The sequence below is a fragment of the Tyto alba genome, unplaced genomic scaffold (assembly GCF_018691265.1).
Source record: "Tyto alba isolate M040663 unplaced genomic scaffold, T.alba_DEE_v4.0 Super-Scaffold_32, whole genome shotgun sequence".
NCBI classification, from domain to species: Eukaryota; Metazoa; Chordata; class Aves; order Strigiformes; family Tytonidae; genus Tyto; species Tyto alba.
Window position 1 is genome coordinate 5082595 of NW_024881307.1, and position 22673 is coordinate 5105267.

General features: G+C 39.1%; 1 protein-coding gene across 1 annotated transcript; it reads right to left on the minus strand.

The window, feature by feature from the left end:
* Positions 1–2555: 2555 nt before the first annotated feature.
* JHY (junctional cadherin complex regulator) lies at positions 2556–22399 on the minus strand. Its single transcript, XM_032998185.2, has 9 exons — positions 22037–22399; positions 21099–21522; positions 17627–18116; positions 13508–13618; positions 10307–10929; positions 9205–9463; positions 7209–7289; positions 5811–5936; positions 2556–3743 (listed from the first exon to the last, which is right to left on the minus strand). The coding sequence occupies exons 2-9, from the start codon at positions 21488–21490 to the stop codon at positions 3540–3542; spliced, it is 2286 nt and encodes a 761-aa protein (XP_032854076.2). The 5' UTR covers positions 21491–21522; positions 22037–22399; the 3' UTR covers positions 2556–3539.
* Between the last annotated feature and the right edge of the window lie 274 nt (positions 22400–22673).

Sequence of the window (22673 nt, forward strand, 5' to 3'; positions counted from 1 at the left end):
CAACGTGCAAAATAATAATAATAAAAAGGCTTATTCTTTGTGCTACTTTAATTTACTGTAGAATTGATTCCTAATGGGAGATGATAGTGATCAAGTGCTTGGCTTGTGGGCTGTTTGGACACTATAGTTTGTTCATGCCTATTTGAAGCTGCCCAAATCAGACATAATCTCATCTGGTTTAGAATCCTCATCTTTGAAAGTTTGTCTTTAGAGGTGTAATGATGGGACATGGCTTTTAGGCTCTGCCTTATTCCTTGTTTTTAACTGATAAACCAGGACGTTTGAGATGGTGGTGGGAAGCCGACTTCATGGACCTCCGAAAGGCAGGTGATGGTGATATTATTGCAGCAGCACTGCTCCAAAGTAGGACTGACCCTGGGTCTTTGACCGCTTCCTGAATCTAAAATATTTAGAAATGGTGGCACTGGAAAGGGCCCACCAAGTAAATGTTGAGAAGGTCTACTGGGTGGTGTACACAAACACATTTCTGCCCTGTGAAGGCAGGCTGTGCTCACGGGGAGCAACACGGTGCTCCGCAGTAGCCACGCCGGAGCCGTGGGACTGTGGCAGGCAGGTTCTACTCCAGCTCGATCTCTCCCTGAATACTTAATGCAAAATTCAAGGCCTATTTCTTATTTAAATTCCTTGCCTTCCTAATTTGAAAGACATTAAGTTTTGGCCTTTGCTTTTAAGCAGATGGATGCTCATCATTTACTTGTATGGTCCCTTTTTGTGCCACCATATCTGTTAGGTGCAGGAAAAATTTGCATTAGTATTGAGGTAGATCAAAAGATTTTCCTTCCACATATGCTGCAAATGATGTCTCTTTCTGGGAGGAGAAAAAAAAAAAAACAAAACCAAACCAGTCCTTTCCAAATGGTTTGTGAGATGATAATGAAGAGTGTTTTTTAAAAAAGATCCATCCCCATCCCCCCTAGATGCAGCATCATGTAAATATACCTGGCTTCTAGTTTAGCATGGGTTTATTATTCAAATGTTTCCTAAAAGTTCATTGTTTTATTAAAAAAAAATCCCAGACAAAACACACCACCCACCCAGAAGGATCACCCTAATTTATGGGAGCTCTAAAAGGTAGTAGGATGACAGATAGGGAGGAAGGTGATCAATTAAGACATTAAGCATTTTGCACCACATGGACGCATCTGCATGTCAGCCAAATAATAAGGCCATCAGCTCATTTTCAGGGGGCTGTTGCCTACTTCAACTCAATCCTCAGATCAAAGAGAAAATGTCTGCTTGCATTTTCTAATCAGAAAAGGGATGCTAATTTAGGTTCCTTAATGTGTGGTGGTAAGAGACTTCTTCAATTAACTGAATTCTATAGCTCAGAAAATAAAAAAGGGGGATACAAAGGGAGTCAGGCTGGAAAGGCAGAAGTTCTCATTAAATCAAAGGTCCAATATTCATTACCTCCAGCATCTGGGGCTAAACACTAAACATGGATATCATCAAAGGGGGTTTAATGGGTTAAATTGAGAATATAATCTAATTAAAATATTAGATACGAGTAAATAGCTCTTTGATATTCATCTGAAGGTTTCATTAAAATAGGTACTTGAGGCTTGTATTAAGGGGGGATTATCACTTTTAAGCAGAAACAACAAGTTGAGGTTCCCTAATCAGAAATGGTTCAAAGTGTTACCGTTTGGTTTAAAAATAAAAGTAGAAAAGCAGCAACGGGCAGAGCATGGAAACATTTACCCAGCCCAGCTTGATGGATCACACCACAGGCATGCATGTTCTACCAAGGGGGGCAAATGCAGTTCCCAAAGGCGAGGAGAAAGGAGGCTGAGGCAGAGGATGGTCCTCTTCCAGAAGTTGCAGTGGACATTTGAAGACGTCCACTGCTGTGCTTTGATATGCAAAACATTTCCCCTGCATCCTGACCCACCCTGGAAGACGCTTCTTCCACCAAGTTTCTCCTAAATATTACGCATGTCACAAACTTCTGCCTGCCAAGTCTAACGGTCTAACTCAGCACGTGTGGTGGGAAGCAACCGACAGTGCGGGGAGCTCCCCATCTCTCGGGTGGGGGGGTCAGGAGGGCTTTAGAGAAAGGAACACGTCCTTCTCCTGTGGCTGAGAGAGGCAGTATGGTGACCAGTTTTTCCCATATTAAGTTGGGAACCTTGACTGGAGGTCCTGCAGGGCGTATTTCAGCAACTAACCCACTTTCAGGAGGACTGAGGCACCCCGGGGACTGTAGGATCTAGGTCAAACTCAGCCAGGACTCCCTAAAATGAAAGGTATGGGAGTTTTCCACCAATCCATGTCACGCCTCCAATGCCTTGACTTCACTGTACACCTGCTGGAAAATGCTTTCCTGTGAGACATCCAGCCAAAGAAATCTTAACCCAGAAATGTAAGTCTTACACGTTTCTGTCTTTACCTTTAAGAAAAGGTGCATCTAGAAAAAGAGAAAGCCATTTCAAAGATATTCTCTTTTTTATTCCTTTTATTCCCCACTTTAGCTTTCCATTGTTAACTTCCTTCAAGGAGACTCAAACTCTTTTTTTTTTTTTTTTTTTTTGTCCAAAGACTCATTTTCTCTCCCCTCCCATGGAAAAAGCAACCTAATAAATTGGATAAAGCAATTACACATAATCACAAGGTGGTGGTTTTGATTTTGTTTTTTAACTAGCCTATTTTCTAAGAGATTTTAGTGTTTTCTTCAAAATTCCCTTGCTGTGTGTTCTAATCACATTTCATATGTTGACTTAATTCATAATTTACTAAGTTAAAGAAACGGAACCTTCGTAACAAACCCATCTGTTTGTTGTTATTTTTATAGATTTAATCTGTTAAAAGCTGTTTCCTCTCAAACATGTAGTTCTCAATTATCCTCAGTTACTCAATATATTTTCCAACTGCTTCTGGCTAGTAACAGAATGTCTGCGTGATTAGCCAGTACTTGTTTTGAATTTTCTTGTCCCAGATGAAGCTTCAAAATTTTGTTCTTGATGTGACAAGTATTCACTAACAGATAACAGAGTAACATTTGAACAATTACTATTGTGACATTACCAACTGCTATGTTTAGTGCACATTCTTGTTTTTGTTCTTACCAGTAATGGATTATTTTTGGCTTTATTTCTGGACAGTCTGCCAAAGTCTCTTCTGCATTTAAAAACCAGAAATATTGCTGGTATTAGGTTCATCAATTGAAACTGATGTTTATTTGTAATGTTTTGTAGATATGCCTGTATGTTTGACATGTCTAAAAATGTATCAGCTGCAGCAAGCCAACAGCTGATTAGTCTGAAAGATGCCACTGCCAGATCAGTTGATTCCAAAGAAAAATAACAACAGAGGTGATCATATTTAAAATGCTACATATGCAACTGTTTCAATTTTTTAAAATTACATATAGTAGAATTGATTCTAAAATTTAACAATGATTAAACTTGAGCCGCTTTATATTTCAGTGTAATGGTAAATCAATATGTGATGGTCACAGTTCATCATTAAATAGTTCAGACATTTTTGCCTTGAAGATATCCCTACTAATTTCAAACTATTTATAAAACATGAAGGCTTCTGAAAGCAGCTACAACTTGCTTCTCCTTCTCGTGTCTATTTTGCAAAGTTTCCAAGGATGCAATCTGAGGTAAACTGTCTCCATATAAAGTCTGTGGCAGAACTCTCTCCTCTTTCACCTCTTCATCTGATTGTCTTGCCATGAAAGTCTTTGGTCTAGGAATCTTCTTAGCATACTCCAGTGCCTAAAACCATGAAAATTGGGGTAACTGATTAAAGGAAAACCTGATCAATATTATCAAGACAATTTAGGTGTTTGTATGTTGAGTCAAATTAATAGTTCTCCTAATTCCTGATCCTGTTTCTGACAGTGTTCAATACTAGATGCTTCAGTAGCGACTGCAAGAAACCTCTGCAGTGGGCAAAATAACCCACCTTAAGAGTATTTACTTTCTGGCACCACTGGAGCCACCTTAAGTACTGAAGCAGTGTTTTTCTTTAAAAAGAAAAAGCAACACAAGTCTATTAAGTTTATAAACGCTTTTTTTTTTTTTTTTTTTTTTCAGTCTCACTAAGTTCTTATCCTCATTCATATCTTATAGCAGGGAGTTCTCCAGGTTACTATGACAGGGATGGAAACTGAATATTCCTATGACAAATTCTAAGGAACTGATGTATCGAAAGGCCTAAAATGTTAAAACAAGTTTTGAAATGAAGTTTAGGTAGTTGTTTTAAATTCTCTGGAACCTGGTTTAATATAATCCCTTTTTCTGTACAAGTGAGGATGGTGTTAAGCATGCCAACTATTAACAGGTAACTGTTTCGGAGTAAGGAAAGCATTGCCTCTCACAGAGTTCCCAGGGGTCCGTTATAACCATGCATATTCTATTGCGACTGGAAATTTCTTTACCAATAACACCTGGTCTGCACAGGACCCACACACACTACACAGAGAATATGAACGGCAGCCTGAAATGAACCACCATTCCAATTCCTTTCTACTTCAGACACCCTGAATGTGTATATTCTGAACAAATATACTGTGAAGCAGAGGGGAAAGAGGGCAGTACTGGAATACTGACAGGGACAGCATATCTTGAAGAACTGTATTTCCCACACCGGCCGAGTGTTTATTTTTACCACACGCTTTTCCAAGTATGTATTTCTGTAGCAGTATGTAGGTAAACTTGCACATGTGAACGTGAGATGTAAGTAAAGACTTTATAATGACTGAGAGCACCCTGGTTTAACCTGGGATATTTTTTGGTGTCTGTGTTTCAGTCACATGTATTTGGAAACACCTGTTATGTTCCAAGTGGAAGCTGCATTATTTCGCGTTCTTCGCAAAAGCGTGTCTGGGAAGTCTTCTGAGGGAACCCACAGCATTTTTGACATCCAAAGAATGTATTTTCATCTCTGTGGTTTATGTGAGGTTTGGAAATAAAGGCAGCTAACTGAGGAATGCAACTGATATTAAACACCGAAACTTTTTTTCCTGAAGCATGTAGTTCTCATTCATCACCTTGGAGAAAGAGCTGTTAGTGAGCTTTCAGCACCAGGCAGGTGAGCTCCTGCAGTACTGATTGGATAAAATATATGCTATTTCCAGAGCTTTATTACTTCCTGCAATAGGGAAAAGGTGCTCCCTTTGTTTGTTTATGTATGCCATTGTCATGTAGTCAGTTGTTGCTCATTTGGGCTATTTTTGAAGGCCAGTGAAGGCTAAAGTGATGTTGTATGGGCTTGAGAAATAAGACCAATTACTGTAGCTATGCAACTGAATTGAAAAGAGTTTGTGAGTGAGACTGACAGGCAGGTGGGTAATAGACTAACAAGAGGATATCTGTGGTCCATTAGAAGAGTGCACTCTGCAGTAGTGTGGCCTCTACTGCTGATGTGAAGCAGGGCATGTGCTGCACTAGGTAATGTTCCTAGGGGGGTCCTGCTCTCCTTTCTTCCCGCCCTTTCCCCAGGAAAACATCAGTAGCTGTTTAAGCCAAGTTGAGTGCTGGTAGCTTGGATGGAGTACTGCTCTGTTTCCATTTGGTACACTCTCATGAAGAGCAAGGCAGATGCACGGACTGAAGACTGCTGTTGGCAAAGAAATCAGCAGCTACAGCCATAACAGAATAGATGCACAGATGAGCGCTTGCCAGGAACCCATGAGAGTAGGAGTCTTTAGAGTTAAAAGGAGAAAATCAAAAAGGAGAAAATATTTTAGCTTACTGTGAGTTAAATGTATGCTTTTCTTTTTCTTTCTGCAAAGTCCAGAATCAATCCCTGCATGCATTTTAAAGGGACTCTCTTCTTACCTTCTGTCTTGACACTGAAGATATGACCTGGGGTTTTGTAGGTAACCTCTGAACTGAAGCAATGCTCTTCATATTGTGTTCCTTAATTTGCTTTGCATATTCCTTTTGTTGCTTTAACTTCTCTTTCTGACAAAAGGAAGAAAGCGTACGGTTAATTAAAAGTCTCAGTGGATCCATCAATGAAACACTTTTTACACTGGAGTCTTCCATTTACACCTCTGTTGCTGTTTAACCTGGCTATGCTATTGATCATTCCTCAGCAGAACACAACAGGGAATCTTGATAAATGGCACAGCTTTTTTAGTCGCTCTTCATTTTTTAAGAGCTTTTTCTTGAACCATATTGAGGTTAGAGCTCAACAGAAATGTGACAGGTGCATATTTATTCTGAATGTTTCAATACATCTGTTCAGTTCTAAAGTGGCTTTGCTAATTTCTGTCAGCTTTTGCAATGACTTTTAAAACCTCTGTATTTACTTTTAAGGCCCTGAACGAACAGCTTTATTTACTTAACGGGTATTCTGTCTTTATGTTTCCAGCAATTCATTAAGCTCAAATTCAGCAGTATGCTCGACCTTGCCCCTGGTTCCAGCCAATGTTAATTATTGCCTTTCAATGGAATGATACCCCAGTGGCATGCCAGGTTCCAGATGTGCTATGATGGTGCTAAAAATGCAGAGTCCTGGGCTCTGCACCACTCTGTCCATTCCCATTTCAGATCTCTAAACTGTTTCATTTATGGCAAGAAGGAAGAAACTACAGGGGCTTCTCAATGACTCCAGAGGGATGATCATTTTATCATTTTTCCTGTCCTACAACTTTTCTATAAAGAATGCTATATAAAGCACCTGTTGTCAGATTAATTTGGTCTCAAAGCACGCAGGGTGGAGTTTGCAGCACCTTCAATATACAGCTGCTACCAGACCCTCATTAGCAGCAGAGAACAGCTCAAACAATATCAATTGTTCAGATACTTATTCTGAACAATCTGTCTCCATTTCAACAGGGTAATGTGCATCCAGCTATTTTGTTCTTGTGTTTACACTACTTCTCTTACTTCCACTTTGAAGGTTACACAAACCTTCTACACAGGGAATGACAATGCAACTCAGTCCCATGAGTGTATAATTCACTGATGGGCAATCAGCGCTGTTCAATTCAGTGAACTACTCTCTGTTTCTAGAAATACAAAATTAGAGGGTTAAAATTATTCACAATACAGTTGTCTTTCCTTCTATTTGAATCTCCCCCTTAGGATATCAAGCTAGAGCTAGAGTCGAGGACATAAAGCACCAGACAAACGTAAGTTGCTTCTCAGCAGTGATTTTTTTGCTGTTCTCCCCTGCCTAAGTTCACATTGCGCAACTGAAAAGCAGATCATATAATAAGGACAGCTTACCTTCTCTTTGATTGCTTCATAGTCAGGTCCAAGGCCTCCAAGCTTCACATTCAGATTTATGTAGGCTTTTGAGCTACATGGCTGAAAACCAAACAGCAGTGACAGATTTTCCTTTATATGATTTCATGGAGAGCATAATTAAAGTAAGTCTTGTAGTGGACACCCAAAGTATGAGCAGGATTCAACTTGTTGTCTCAGTCTTACCTCTGGCATGTCTCATTTTAACAATTGTGAGTGACCAAAAAGATTGAGTTAATTGCAGAGGTCAAATTACATTGTATTTCCTTTGATTCTGGATGGGTAATTGCCAATGATCCAAATCACAAAGCAATACTTTCTCAATCAAAAATGATCTTTTGTGAGCTTTATTTTTAAACAGCTTACAGTGACCCATTTGATTGTTATTAGAATGAAACTCCAAATAAACTGTTATAAGAAAAGCAGATACCTGATTTTGGTAGTAAAAAAATAGGCACATGTTAATAGTAATAGTAACCTTTCTTTGTTCTCAAAACTGCAATGGAAAATTGTTCAACTGAAAAACACATGACTTGCAGCACAGCATAAGCTTTACAAGTGCATAGGGAAGATAGAAGATGAGTGACGGGTGACGACATTTCAGTACTTCATAACATTACTATAAAGACTCCAATACTTCCTGAACCTTTTTAATCTCTTTCAAAAACACTGGATCAATTTTTAGAAGTGGAATACATTTTAAAAACTTGTCATTATGATCAGCTCTATAGTAATTTCAATCACAAAATAATGCAGAAACATCAAGAAATTTCTACATGCAAATAAAACCTGCATTTCTTCAAAGGGCATGTTCAAGTTAAACTCAATTGCAGAGAAATTAATTCTATGTATTGAATTTTCTGGTTTATGTTTCTTCGTGTCAGTTATACCTATTCTTTTGTGATATACTTACGCCTAACTTTTAAGGTACTGTGAAGAGTTAAGCATTTAGCTGTCTACAACCAAATCAAGATTTTCTCACTTCATGTGATGGGTATGACTGTATTTGTTTATTAAGAAAAGATGGATTTTTCTGAGAGACATAATCTGTTTTATTCTCTGTGGCATTCCTCACATATGAAGCGTGAGAAAGCTACTGAAAATACAGGACAGAAACAATGGTTAGAACTCAGGGGAACAGAAAGGTAAGGAAATCTGCCCTTCAGTTGCTATCGTAATCCAGCTAATTCTTCTTAAAGGCATTCAAGCAGCAATACACAAACTGCTTCCTAGATGAAATACACGAGTAATTATTCCAGCTTAGTTTGTCTGCCCTGAGACTTTGAGCTAATTTCTTAAACATTGAATTTGTCATGGACACACAGGGATATCTCTATGCTGTTCCATTGCATCTGTGTTAACTGGTTGCAGTATGAAACTGGACACACAGAAAAGACAGAAAGAACCAATTTTTAATAAGGACCAAAATGGGATCATCAGGAGACTTGTAATAGCGTTTATGCCGTTAGCTTTACAAATCCTCTAAGTTTGTTGTTCAGTTAGATTCCCTTGGAAACCACAAGATTTGAGTTGGATAGCAAATGAGCATGACCAGGATAATGGTTTGCTCAGATCTGAGGCCTGGCTACCTGCTGCTCTATACAAATAGCTTTATTCTAAATCATTTTATTGCTGGATAACTTAAAGGACAAACACTGCTCTGTGTGTTCTTAGAGCTAATCAAGATTGCAAATGACATAGGGAGAGGTGGTGGTGAACCACCATGCTGTTTAGACTAAAATGATTTTAGTGTCTGTTTCCACCTTTGTTCCTTGGTTTTTAATGCTCTGGGCAAGTCCCTGTGTGTCAGTGTGCTGTCTGTAACAACTAAATGTTTCTCAATCCCCATTCCTTGGTTTTGTTTTGGTGTTTTTTTTTTTTTTTTTTGGCTAAGGTCTTCGGACTATTAAGAAAACAAATATTAATCAGAGGAGGAAACATAAATGTGAATCCATCCAGTCCACATCTATTTGCTTACCTTCTTGCTGACTTTAGGTTGTTTTTGCTTTTCCATTTGCATGAGATAGCCTTCTGAGTCGCTTCTGCTTATTTTCACTTTATTTCCTTCACTGCTCTCCGGATCTACCTCTGGACCACTTTCTACCTGTGGAATAGGTGGAAGTAGGCTGAACAAGTGTCTGTCATCAAAGTGATCTTCTGTCAAACTAATGATTTCTTGCTGATGTCGCTCCATTGTTTGTGTAAATTGGGAGGTTGTACAAGTGGCTGTTGGTGAACTGTGAACAGAAGATTGAGAAGGCCTCAAAAAAGAAAGGAGGAAAAATAAGAATCTTTATTTTTACGTAGCAGATAGCTCAACAAGCAATTTGTACATGGAATGTTCCTTGCTCACAGAATATACTGGGAACGTGAAGATGGAAAGATGGATATTTCACAATGACTGACTTTGCTTGTATCTAATTGTACAGAAACTCTTTAAAATAAATTCTATTTTAAAAATTTATTTTAAAAATTTATTTATATTAAAAATTACAGATAGGGAAACCTTCAGCAAATGCTTAAGCCAATGAAAACTACCTTTAAACAGCATTGGATTGAGCCTGCTGAGTAGTGAAAGAACTAATTGTCTATGTGAAATAAAACCTTCATTTTTATCAAGGCAGGTAAAATTCTACATAACTAAGGATGTTCATGTCCTTCCCCATGTGTACCAAGCCAAAATTGGCACTGGAATGTCTCTGGATATTCACCCTGCTAGGTGAGTTTTGCTATAACACTGTGCAGCTAGCTGAAGACTTAGTTTACGCACAGTGCTCTTTGCTATCTACTGTCTAGTCTTTCGGAAGGAAACTTTCAGTTGCAGAAAATTCTGTGTGCAAGAGAGCTGGGAGTACAGAACTGTCCTTTTCCAATACCATATTTAAAGGTTAATAGTTATAATGAATCTTTAGTTAGTAGTAATCTATAGTGGCAGGTTTGTAGCAAGATAATTTTATAGTTTGGACTTTAAAACTTTTTCTTATCCATATCTGATTTTTTCTGGGCATTATAGTGTTATGATAATACCGTTTCAACAATTCTATCCCTACCATAAACTATTGATAGCTTAGTTCTAATACCTTTTATCCACATAAATGTGTCTTTTGTAATCCTGAAGTGATACTTGAACCTTCACCAGTTCTTGAAAATTGGCGTTAGAAGTGGATGAAATATTCCTCTGATTTGGATGTGCTTGACCATTGGTACTGTTACCTCTTGAAAAAAGCTGCACAGTGTCATGGTTGTATAAATGTTCTTGGTCATGTGGAAATCCATTTGGAGAATCATGCTGATATTTCTTGTTCTCTTTGCTGGTATATGCTGGAGACATAACCTCTGCTGGGTTAAATTTATGGAATGTTGGGTGAAAAGGACAGGTAGAAGTGGTAAAATCCTGATTAACAAAATGTCTTGAATTCAGGAAATTATTTAAGGAAGTATCTGAATTTGCTGTTGTATTGGCGTCAGGGCTGACAGAAGGACTTGGATACAGCCATTTCTGCAGTGTGCTGCTGTTCTCTTGCTCCGCTGCCTGCATGGGAGCAGTGTGAATTTCTGATATTTGGTGGTGCCTGTGGTGCCAAGACTTTGGTTCTGCTGGTCTTCCTGGTGGTTGTTTGCTTTCATTCCCTGGAAAATCTCTCCCTTTGAGACTGTGGTTGGATTTTATTTTATTTCTCTGGCAGGACTGATTTTGGTGATCCTAAAACAAGTTATCAAAAATGGGGTGAATTTCAGTGGTTGCTATTTTATATGTTCATGAAGATCAACAACACACAAGTGCATGGGTAAATTTGCCTGTCACAATGCCTTTCACATAGCTATTTCTTACAATTTTATACATTAACTGATTAATTGATGTTTGATCTAGGTTACATCATGTTCTATGATTCTAATTCAGGACGACGTTCTTTTAGACAGCCCTTAAAGAGCTGTGCAGGTACAATGAAGCCGAGTTCTGAACATGTACTCAACTTTGAACACATATTGACGTGGTCCCTCGAACAGGCCTGAACAGCCTGGGGTGCATAATCATCTGTCCCTTTAAAAATCAGGGATGTATGGAGCCAGCCACCCCTGTTTGTACACTCACAATTAGAAAAGGGCTGTAGCAATGTTTTCTACAGCTGAATGAGTATCGTGATGGAAATTAGTTTTAAAAGTGAGCTCTTAGCAGAAGGTGAAGTGTAAAAGGAAAAACATCTGTGTCAAAGTCTAGCATGGTACTGAGAACGGTCTGTTTTAGTGGCATTTGTAAGGCTTCAGGTTTGGGGTTTTGAATTAACAAAACATGTCCTGATAGAAGGGCCCTTAAAGAGACCTACATATGGTATTAGTCCTTCACGACTAGGATAACAGTTCTTTAATGTACTGATAATGAGTTAGGTCAGTTTGCACAAGTTTGATTAGACCCATCAAAATCACTCCATGTTGCTTGTATCTAACCCTGACTCAGTAAATTATGCTCATGACTAGACCAAGTGATGGCCTGGCTAGACTTAATCCCAAATTAAAATATGCAGGAACCCCTAGTCAAGAACAGACGCATAGATGCTATTCAGGTGCTGCACAGACAATACATAATACTGCATCAAAACTTTTCTTAATGGCCTGAGGCAAATTCTGAAGCTGAGCACTTTGAAAATAGTTCCTTATAGATGCAGACCATATCTAAAAAAAGATGCTGTGGTAAATATGGAACGAGGGAGTTTTATCTGAATGAGGTGCAAAAATGGGTGCCTTTAAATGCACAGGACTACTAGTTTCTAATCCTGTAGACGAGTGGTAGCTCACTGTCAACCATCTGGGGAAAATGTTTCAAAAATCAAATTGATTCTTGGTTTTTATCCTTTAATGAAAGTAAACTGTACTAAATTTCAGGAAAAGATGGCTATGTACACACTATTAGACTGGTCCACAGGAGAAACAGACTTATGTCAGTGATTTAATTTCTAAACCAAAAACAACTCCTTGCTCTGTATCCTGCAAAACATGACCCAAATGATAATAATTTAAGAATTTAAGCACACCAGGACTAGTGTCTTGAGCTAAACTGACATACTCTAAATCTGGAGTTTACTTAACATTTATCACTTTCCAATTACAGCATCAGGTGTTGCCCATTTTGAGGAAAGACATGGCTTTCCTTCTAGGGAATATACAAATCCATTCTCAGTCCATTTAATCTTTGTCAGTGCTAAAATCCTCCATTTCATCCTCCTCTCTCTCTAGGGTTCTTTTGTTAGCAACACTTGCAATCACTACATAGCATATGCACTCAGAATAACTACTTAATGGTAGGTATTAAATCCACATATAGAGAAGAATGTTTTGGCGAAAGCTTTAGCACTGGGGAATCCTGACTCCTGGTGCCAGGATGATGATTTGTTAGCTCGACCTCTGCTGTAACGATTAGTGTTCTGGCATACTGTGCCACTGGTGGAAAGCGTGAACTGCTGCCAAACTGGGACCAGGCCAGTGTTTTCCCATTTAAATGGAAGGAGCAGCCCTGTAAAATACCTCCTTCATTCTGAAATTCCATATATGAAGCACGTCTCTCACAGTGAACAGCAGCATAAAATCTTGTTTGTCCTTTACAGAGGTGCAGCTTCTAGTCTTAAGGGAGCAGCAGGAAATTTAAATAGTCTGCCTGAATGACTTTAAATACTCGTAATACAAAGAGAGTAACTAGGTTTGCCGAGAATAATTCCAGTTGGCTTCTGATTCTGGTTCTGAAGTTCTTGGGTTTTCATCAGTGATGATAACCTGGTCTCTTTTTGCTCCAAAGACTATCCCATTGCATTGATCTGAAAGTGCAGTGTAAAACAGATCTATAGAGTTATGTGTACGGAGGAGGTCAGTGCAACTTTTTCTGTTTGTAACATCATCTGGTTTATGGTAACCCCTTAATGTTCACAGGGATTTTTAGGGTACAAGTAATGCAAGAGTAGCTAAGTTCTAGCTCAGAATCCTCATGAACCATCAAGCATGACCATGTACTAGTTTGTGCTTTTACATTATTAACAGCCAAATAATGTCCTAAATTGTTAAGGTTCTTTGAGCTCTGAATTGCTTGGGATTTGGGATCTATTCTGATTTAAAATAAATCAGAATATAAAGCAGTATATACATTAAATTGTGATGATTATCTACTGATATATATCTAAGGATTTATCTTCAGTAATTGGTACTGTAAAAGTAATGAGATTACAGCTTTACATATTCAAACTTCAATGCTTTTACATATATATTTCAATTTTCATGTCCTATTGAAAAGGAACCTTGAGCTGCTGTGCTTTCAGGTACCGTTTGTCTTCACGCTCCATCTTCATAGTCTGGATTGGTAGGACACTCTGAACTGGTTCTACATCGACAGCTTTTGGATCTGTAACCTAAAACCCAAGAAAGTCTATGGTCACAGCTCAACCAGATGAAAGGACTTAAAAGCCCTGGGGAAAGAATAAGAAATAATTTGCCTCCTATTAAAGCTAAAATGCTGAAGTGAGGCATTATATAATAAGTAACAAGAAAATGAATGGCTATAAGACGCAATGAAAAAGGAAGAAAAAACCCAATTAACAGTGGTATGGTAGTAGGAGTATTCCTTCTACTTTTAAGAAGAAGAGAGGAAAAGAAAATTGCAGGAAGCGTGCAGCACACAAACCTACTTGTGACTCTCAAATGTCTGGGCTTCTCCACTTATATGAGAGCCAGTAGATGTACCTAACAACAGAAAAACAACTAGACAATCATCATTGTCCAAGCAATCAGCCAGTGTACCAAGATACTGATGCATGACACACACCATAGCAAGGTCTTGAACAATAGAGTCATGCAGAAAAAGATGGTAAAACACAGTATTGTTGGTAGAAAAGTACAAGGAGTAGCTGCAGAAATAAACCATCTAATACACATAGCCTGGCAACAATATCAAACAGCTTGTGCAAAACAGCAAACCCACAAACCAGAACAACATCTTCATGTGGCCACAGTCGTGGCAGCACTATGGCTGGAAATCAAATTTGAGCAATTTTTTGAGGGTGGCTGCTGGCACTACAGATTTTGAAGCCAAGTGATACCCTCGAATTAGAGCAATAATGAAAATATTTCTTGAAAGCATCAAACCTTTTTTCCCAATCTAGAAAAATTCAGGACAAACAATTCTTTTTTATTTTTTATTTACACTTGTGTTGTCCCAAACTATCCTGCTAAGTACTATAGACAATTCTTTTTTTATTTTTTATTTACACTTGTGTTGTCCCAAACTATCCTGCTAAGTACTATAGCAGCTGTGACCTCAATTAAGTGTGCATTTAGGTAGTCTCACTGCAAAGAGACTACAGCTAACTATGTGCTGGACTCATGCTGTGGTAGAAGTACTTATGCACCACTGCAGAGTGACACTGGCTAACACAGGAGAACTTGCACTGAGAAGATATTTGTGACCAGGAGAATTATTAACTGACAATCATAATGGTGAAATCAGTGTAAGGGAAGTGTTAAATCCTTCCGGGGAGCTGAGCCTCTCATCTTTGGGAGTGAGAGATGAGATTAGGACGACTAGGAAAAGGTAGGTAGGGTTTATTGCTGAGTTTTCAGGTGATGTCACTGCTTCAAATGGCAATGTAGATTCTATTAGTTGTGATAAGAAAAGCTGACAAATTAGAAGTTACCACACAGGCTTCCTGAACTGTGGACAGATACAGCTTTGCAGTCAGTAAGATGTTTTTGGTGGAACCAACTGACTCACTGTATTGATAGTTTACTGGGCAGGTAAAGCATACTTCTACATTATCTCTTTGAAAGAGGAACAGGACACAACCTCTGCCAGCATTTTTTGTGAACTATTCTATTAATACCAATCAAATTGAGAAAATGATCAAATGAAATTGCATTTTGAGAATCATAAGCTGTGTAATGCCTATTCTGTTAAATTGAGGCCCATAATTGCTTCTCTACTGAAAAGATACAACAAAGACAGCAATCATGGCATGTCATTATCCCAGACTAGAAAACCGGCCTTTGCAGTGAGGACTTCAAAGGCTTGTGGTTCTCGAATTGCATTTGGCTGCTATTGTTGAAGCGCAGGCAATCTTGATTAGGTGTTTACACTGAAGTAAGGCGCAGTGCACAGAGAGTCTGAGTGCCTTGCTCTAGAGCCATTAAAAAATTGTACATTATGTTCCTTGCTTTGAAGTAAGGGGCTTGTAGGTAGGAAAGCAACTCATATTGAGTACAGCCAAGCTAGATTGGACCACTACTTCTCTCTTTCTTCCTCTCCCTCTCTCTCTCAAAGAAACTCATCATCAGGTTCTTAAAGAATCAGGCAACACCGCAAAGAACTTGATGCTTTATAAAATGCTATATAAATTAGTAAATATACAGATCAACACACATTTATGGTATGTTTTGGTACATACAGCCTGCTGTCTGTATGCACAGAGATAGCAGCTGTAAATCTTACAAGAATGAGGCTGAAAATATTTTACCTAATTTTATGTCAGTTGTAAAGAGCTCTCTGCAAAGCACCTACTTCAATGTAAACACTATTTCATTACCATAGTACCTGACAGCCAACAGTGATTATATCAGTAAAACCAGTTTTGTCATCCTGCAAAGCTCAAAATAATCCAGCTGAGGAAAAAACAGTATTCAGAACATGTTCAATTGCTCCAGCAGAAGACATGTAGTTTGTTTGCTTCTTTTCATACTTGCTGTTTTTCCACTTCTGATACAGTTCTCCAGGTGAGGTAACCAAAGCTGGCTCGTGGGCCAGCTCTGGTCAACAAGACGCTTCCACCAGGCCTTCTTTCACTGCTTCCAACAAGATGGAGCAACGGATGTCTCAATTCAGGACCAGAGAGGCAAGTACTTCTTCCTATGCCTATCTGCAGCAAATACAAAGGTGGCTGACAGGAGGCGGTGATGCTGTTGCGGCTGTATCAACTTGTTGAGGAAAGAAACACATGCTGCCTGGCTCCTGCCATGTCACAGCTCTGCTGTCCCCATGGCTACTTCAGCCAGGCAATCTCAGAACATAGCCCTCGTTTTAACAGATTTTTTTTTTTTTTTTCCTATTACACATCTTTGAATAGTATCTACACAATGAAGTTCTGATCCCTGGCTCCAATACTTCCATGTGAAACATTTGCATATTCCCCAAATAGTAAACATAATCATATCAACACAGCTTTAATTAGCATCAATCTACACTAATTATTTTTACCATCAACCAAATTATAACTGAAAAAAACAAGTGCTCTTAATAGCTCAGCTACGAAAAAGCATGTCCACCATTACACTCATTGTAATGTAGTCAGCAGATGCCCTCTAACGTTGTGTCAACCGTTCATTAGCCTTGGAAAATGTGTCACGTGAAGCAGAAAGTCTCTGTAGTTTTGCAAGTTAGGAATTTTCTATGCTACAACTCATAGAGTGATTCAATGACTCCCACCTTCCCATTATGCATAATAAGTAGCAAGTAAAAGCAACAAACTCATATATAATCGTTCATTAGGAACTGTAATTACATTTCCACTTAATCCTTAAGACAAGTTGTCTGACATTTTGCAGTCAATCATAACAAAGCTGGGCCCTTCAAATCCAAGTACTGTACATGACTGGTATCTGCTGATTGATTTCAAATATACAGTTTGGTCTGGCTGAGAAAACAAGCAGGAGGAAAGGGTTGTCTGACCACCCAAATCTAACACGTGTTTCTTGAATACTCCTACTTGAGTGGCCCTATGTGCATGGCCCTTGAAAGCAGTGTGTCCACAATGTGTTTTCTTGTTCTTAAACTCAACAATAACTTCACACACACTTTTTTGTTATGAACAACATGGGTGGAAAAACACTGATACAGCTTCTTAAGCCAAATGGTGACTTCAAGGCTTCCTGCTGCAGTTAAAAAACTGCGAGTGTTCTGCTATTAAAATAAATTTGCATTTGTTGCATTGAGCAAAACTTGGAATATGCTGTTAGCAGAGATAATCACTAACAAATTCATGTTGGCCAAGCAGAGGAAAAATCAGAACCATCAAAAAAACCCCACTGATAAGATGCAATGTAGATCCCATGGGAAGGAAGACGGCATTTCTTTATCATCAAGATTAAAAACCAGTGAGATATCACCTCTGTGACATGATTCATGGCCAAGAATATGTGTAAGTAAACAAGGCTTCTAACAAGGCCATCACTGGGGTTGTGACTAACAGAGCATTTGTTAGTTACTCCGTAAAGGGTCAACAAGATTCTCACTGGAAAGATGAAGTTATCAATTGCATGATAGATTGTAAATCTACTTACCTCCTCTGCAAATCTGATCATGCAGCTATTCCATTTTAACACTAGACAGTCCTCAGTTTATACCATTTATAAAATATGTAAACGTTGCCTACCTGCTCTTGAAGAACTTCTTGCTTTTTATTGTGTAATTGAAGATAGGAATTTATCTTCTCTGAACGTAATCCTAAAGTCTGTTTATTTTTTTCCACAAAGTTTTTTTTTGCTCTTTGGGGTCGATCTTGAAGAGAAGCAGCACTGCCATGTGAACTGGGACTGTCTTTGAAATGACGGCCATCTGCAGATTCCTTCCCTTTGGTATGTAGCCTAAAAGGTTCATTGCTGACCACAGCATTTGGTTCGTGAAGGCTTAGTAATTCTGTACCAAACTCTGAGAACGAGTCTTGTGACTTTGCCTCCTGTTGACTCTTTTCTTCTGGGGACCCATTGGAATGAAGGTAAAATGAATCTTGTGAAAAGTCTACAACGCTTCCTCCAGCAACCTGACATGCTTTTTCTGCCTCAGAAAACTCTGCTACCTCTTTTGTGTTCTTCCAGTTAGGATTGTATCTTAGGCTGAAATATTTGTCCACAGCCTGTTGTTTCCTTTTTCAAAAAAGAAACATAAAATTATTTATGTATAAATTGTATAAATTGATATTATTTCAGTGTGCAATTTGAGCCAACAAATATGGTCAGCTGAATGATTTCAGTGCATACAGTATGGCTATTTGTGGGATTGCAATCGGAACAGTTTTATCAAACATTTTTTTAATAGAAAATTTAGGCAGGACCTCCTCTTCATTTTTATTTTTCATTATCAGTGTATGATAAATTGGCCTAACATTCAGATCACAGTAGAATACATTCTTTATCCTTAATTTAGCATAGAAATCATAAGTACTAGTAATTCATCTAAAAGCTTAAAAGATATATTGTACTGCTTCTGTTGTTTCCTCTAAAATGATGTAACCTAAAAAAGACAATACGTGCTGCTCTTTCTTCAAAGATTCTGCTGTGTGAAATAAAACTGATATTCCTGGTAAAATCACACTCTCAAATGTCAGTTTGAGACTGTCTAAGCAGGAACAGCCTACAGCTCTGTATTTTCATTCTCTCTTCTCACTCCTATCCATCATGATGTTTCAATAAAAAACTCTCTGTAAAAGACTTCAAGTAACTTCTCATTAAAATCAGGCTGTAAATGAGATAAGTGTAGAAAAACACAAATCAGAAAGGCTTGTGGGTTTGGCTTTTTTTTTTTTTTTTTTTTTTTTAAAAAACACGTGTCCAAACTGTTGTTCTGAATTACATGTGTCATAAAGCAAAGAAAGGTGGTCTGCCTTAAATAACCCACAATTAATTCTGTTTATGATTTACGGTCTGATCCAACAGGAGGAAAACCAACTGAAGGCACCAAATACATACAAATTGGCTTCCAGGAGAAGTGCAGGCAGTGGCAGGAGTAAGGAGCGTGGGAGAAAAAAAGCTTTTAACACTGTTTTTTCTTAACTGGACCTGCAGTATAGTCCTGGTTTCTTGGGCACTGAAAAATGGTGATCCTTTCACAGAGACATTTATAGGCACCGAAACCTGGTTGACTCTTCAGCCCCTATTAAAAAAAAATTTACTAATCTGCTGGATTTTTCAAACTGTGGCATAGTTACTTATATTAACATTTCCAGAAATCATTTATTCATCCTTTCTAAATTAGTTACATGCCTATGCCTATATTTCAAGTAGCTCCTAATAATAAAATAATCTGCTTCTCTAGCAATGCTTTTCATTTCAGGTAAGCATTGGTGCTGTGGTACCCTGTATACCAGAGATTAGATGATTTACACTAGTGAAAACATTATTATTCCTAGTTGTCACACACCACAGGAAAACAGAAATAGGTGACCATAGTTTGAAATGAGTACAGAAATATGTGATATAATTGCAATGATTCAGATAACAGAGTATAATGCTAAAGAGTTCTATTGTGCTGAAATGTGTGCACAGCAGCTCAATTGTATTATGCAGGCCAGGTCACCGCATGGGAACAAAATGAGTGTGAAGAGCTCCTTCATCTCTAATCATCTGCAGACAAAAAGTGCACCTTTTATTCCTCCCCCCAACTTGATATAAAGGTTAGATGGACTCTGTACTCATCAACAAAAGTGTTGTATGTAGACAACAGATGCAGCGTTTCCTCTTAAAATTCCGAGGTTAGTAATGGATGTAGAGAGGGGGTTTCATATGTATATGCTGTGATATTTGCTCCGGTTAATGGACCATATTTGAGTACTTACTAGCCTAAGTTCAAACAAAATAAAATTAAATTTCCATTTAATGAAGAGCCTCACATTCAGCACAGTATTCAGTCAAAAAAATTACTAAAAATTAGAGCATGTTTCTAGTACAATTAACATCATTTGCACTCACAATAAAATATTCAATAACTGACCATTTTGCCCGTTGAGAAGGTGAATAAAAGCATGCTATTAATCATTTAGCCTTCATTTGTTTGCCATTTTATTTTAAGTAGACAATTAAATTGAAATTGCACATCATTATTACTTCAGGTTTAATTTAATCCCTTTAAATTTGAGAATTATTCCCAATTTATAGTGTTAAACCTTGTATGCATATGACAGCAAATTAAATTTTATGTACCGACTTACCGCTTTCTAAAGCACGTTTAAAGGTGACAGTAACCCTGGAAATTTTAATTTTATACAGCTATAATGGCAAAACTGCATTTATCCGACCCACCAATTTTTTCCTCAAAGTTTTCTTACAGGAAGTGGCCTGGTTTGATCAGCGTAGATCTTTCCGTAAGGAAGGAGAAAGGGATGTGTTGGTACTGGTTCTCATTTGCTCTCTGGTCCTTTTTTCACAGCCCAGTTCCAGAAGCCCTCTAGTCCATGATCTCAGAGCTGCTGCACCATCTGAAGGTCTGACAGCTGCATGGCAATGGTTGCCTGTTTGAGATGGTAGCCAGCACGTACTGCTAAATCTTGTAGTGCCTGGTCCACAGTCCATTACAGTCACTGGACTGCTTCCACTGATTGCAGTTCTAGGTCAAGTAGGCAGGAATAAGAGGGGATCTACATTCAATAGGCCTTTACCAGAAGAAACTGTAGTTAAATGCTCCCCCACTAGCCTACTCAGTAATGTTAAGAGTAAGGGTTAGCATGTGTCTGTTCACCACTTCCTACCTTCTTGCCCGCCTGTCTTAAAGGCAAATAGCCTCTAAACACATAGGCGCGTAGCGTTCACCTCTGTATGCAGGGTCTAGAGCCAGCATGTGGGGGGCTTATACACCTCCGTGAGGGATGTTTCCTTTTCCATCTTACCCTCCTACACTGGTGTTTCAGCCAAAATAATAAACAGTTAAGGCTGTATTGGAGAAATGGGTATAATAATTATGAATGTGGGTAAGATGAAGCAGTACATGGTTGCGTGTAACTAAGTCCATAGGTGCTCTTAATAGCACTTTGGTAATATAAGTTGGTCTTGAAGTTGTCATGGATATTCTCAGGAACGTTAAGCTTTTCAAGTGTCAAAACTATTCTACTCATCTACTAAAATCCTATGCCTTACCTTCCATTACCATCATTCTTTAGTATTCCATTTATATATTGGTTTGTGCCATACTCAGCTCCTTCCTGCTCTGTTAAGCTGATCTCCTCCAAGCTGTCTTCTAAGCTGTCATTCTCCAACTCATCAGAATACAGTCCTACCAGCTCTTCATTTTCACGAATCCGCTGCTGGAGTTCTATCTGATACTGCCTCTCCTGAACAAGGCTTTCAGAGTCAGATTCCTGGGAGTCATGCAGACTTGAGGCAAAGCCCCCTTTGCTTACAGACGGCCTTTTCCAGTTCATAGGGTGGAAATCTGGTTGCATGAGTATGTCTTGAGGAACACGTTTTTTACTCTTGTTGCAAGTGTGTGGAGAAGAAACGGAAATATACTTCCTATCTGAAGTATTCATTCTGTGTTTTGCACTGATGGTATACACCAGCCCTGTATTTGGAAAACATGAGAGTCAACAGAGAGGTTGTTCACTCTATAATAATATTTGTTAAAAGGTGGAATTGTGAGTAGTATCATTGGCTTAGGCTCGGAATTTGACCTTCTATAGTTAAAACAATTCTTTACTTTCATCTGTTCCACTGATTTTCCTTTAAGCAGTTAATAGCAAGATCCCTATACAGCAAATGCATGACTTCCTGCTATGAAATCTACCTTAACTATTAGTGGTAACAAAGCTAATCATGTACAAACAGCTTATCAAAAAGAAAATGATGCTAAGACAAAGCAACAAAATTGTATCTGCTAACTTTCGAGGTAACAAATTTTCTGTGTTCTCTTTACTCAACTTTTTACTATCTTGACATGTAAGCTATCAGCAGGAAAGTGGGTGCGACAGAGCAGAACACAGTGAAAAGAACTGGAACACTTTGTAAATTAGGAAGAGTTTCTTTTCCTTTCATTGCATTTAAAGGCTCAGCAGTCATTTGCACCACCAGATACTTACAAGAGGAAGCGGCTGGAAGGAAAAAGGCAGTGTTTTGTGAGGAAATGGAGTTAGTTACACTGTAACTGTAGTAATTACTGAAGCAATTAGTCACAGTGCATAGTGTGGCCGCGCTTAAAGGTACACAGCGCGTTTCACACTGGTACGTGGGCGACTGTTACGCTCTGGAAACGCAAACTCCCAGTTCCGATTTTCCAGGGTTAGCACCGCTTTACCACTGTTTATCCTCCGGCAGGCCTGCACGCCGCAGAGGAAAGCCTGGCAGCGGCAAGGGAAGCTTCCGCTGGGAACGGCCTCTCCGCCGGCAGCCCCCGCTCCGCCGCGGCCCGTGTCCCGCAGCCCCCGCCAGCCGGCAGGCCCGGCCCGGCCCCGCGTCCCCTCACCGGCCCCGGCCCCGCCCCGCGCCGTCGCCATGGCTGCACCGCCGCACGCCGCGCCTACCAACAGCGAGAGCGGCGGGGGGAGCGCGTCCCTCCCCCCCCCCCCCCCCCGCGGGGAGCGTGGTAGCGCCCGGGCTGGGCGAGGGGCTGCGGGGAGAAGGCGTTTACCGCTTCAAAATGGGATTGTTCAGTCATCCGTTCAATTCGGAGTTCAGAAGCAGTTTCCAGCATCGTTCTGAGTGCTAGTGGGAAGTAAT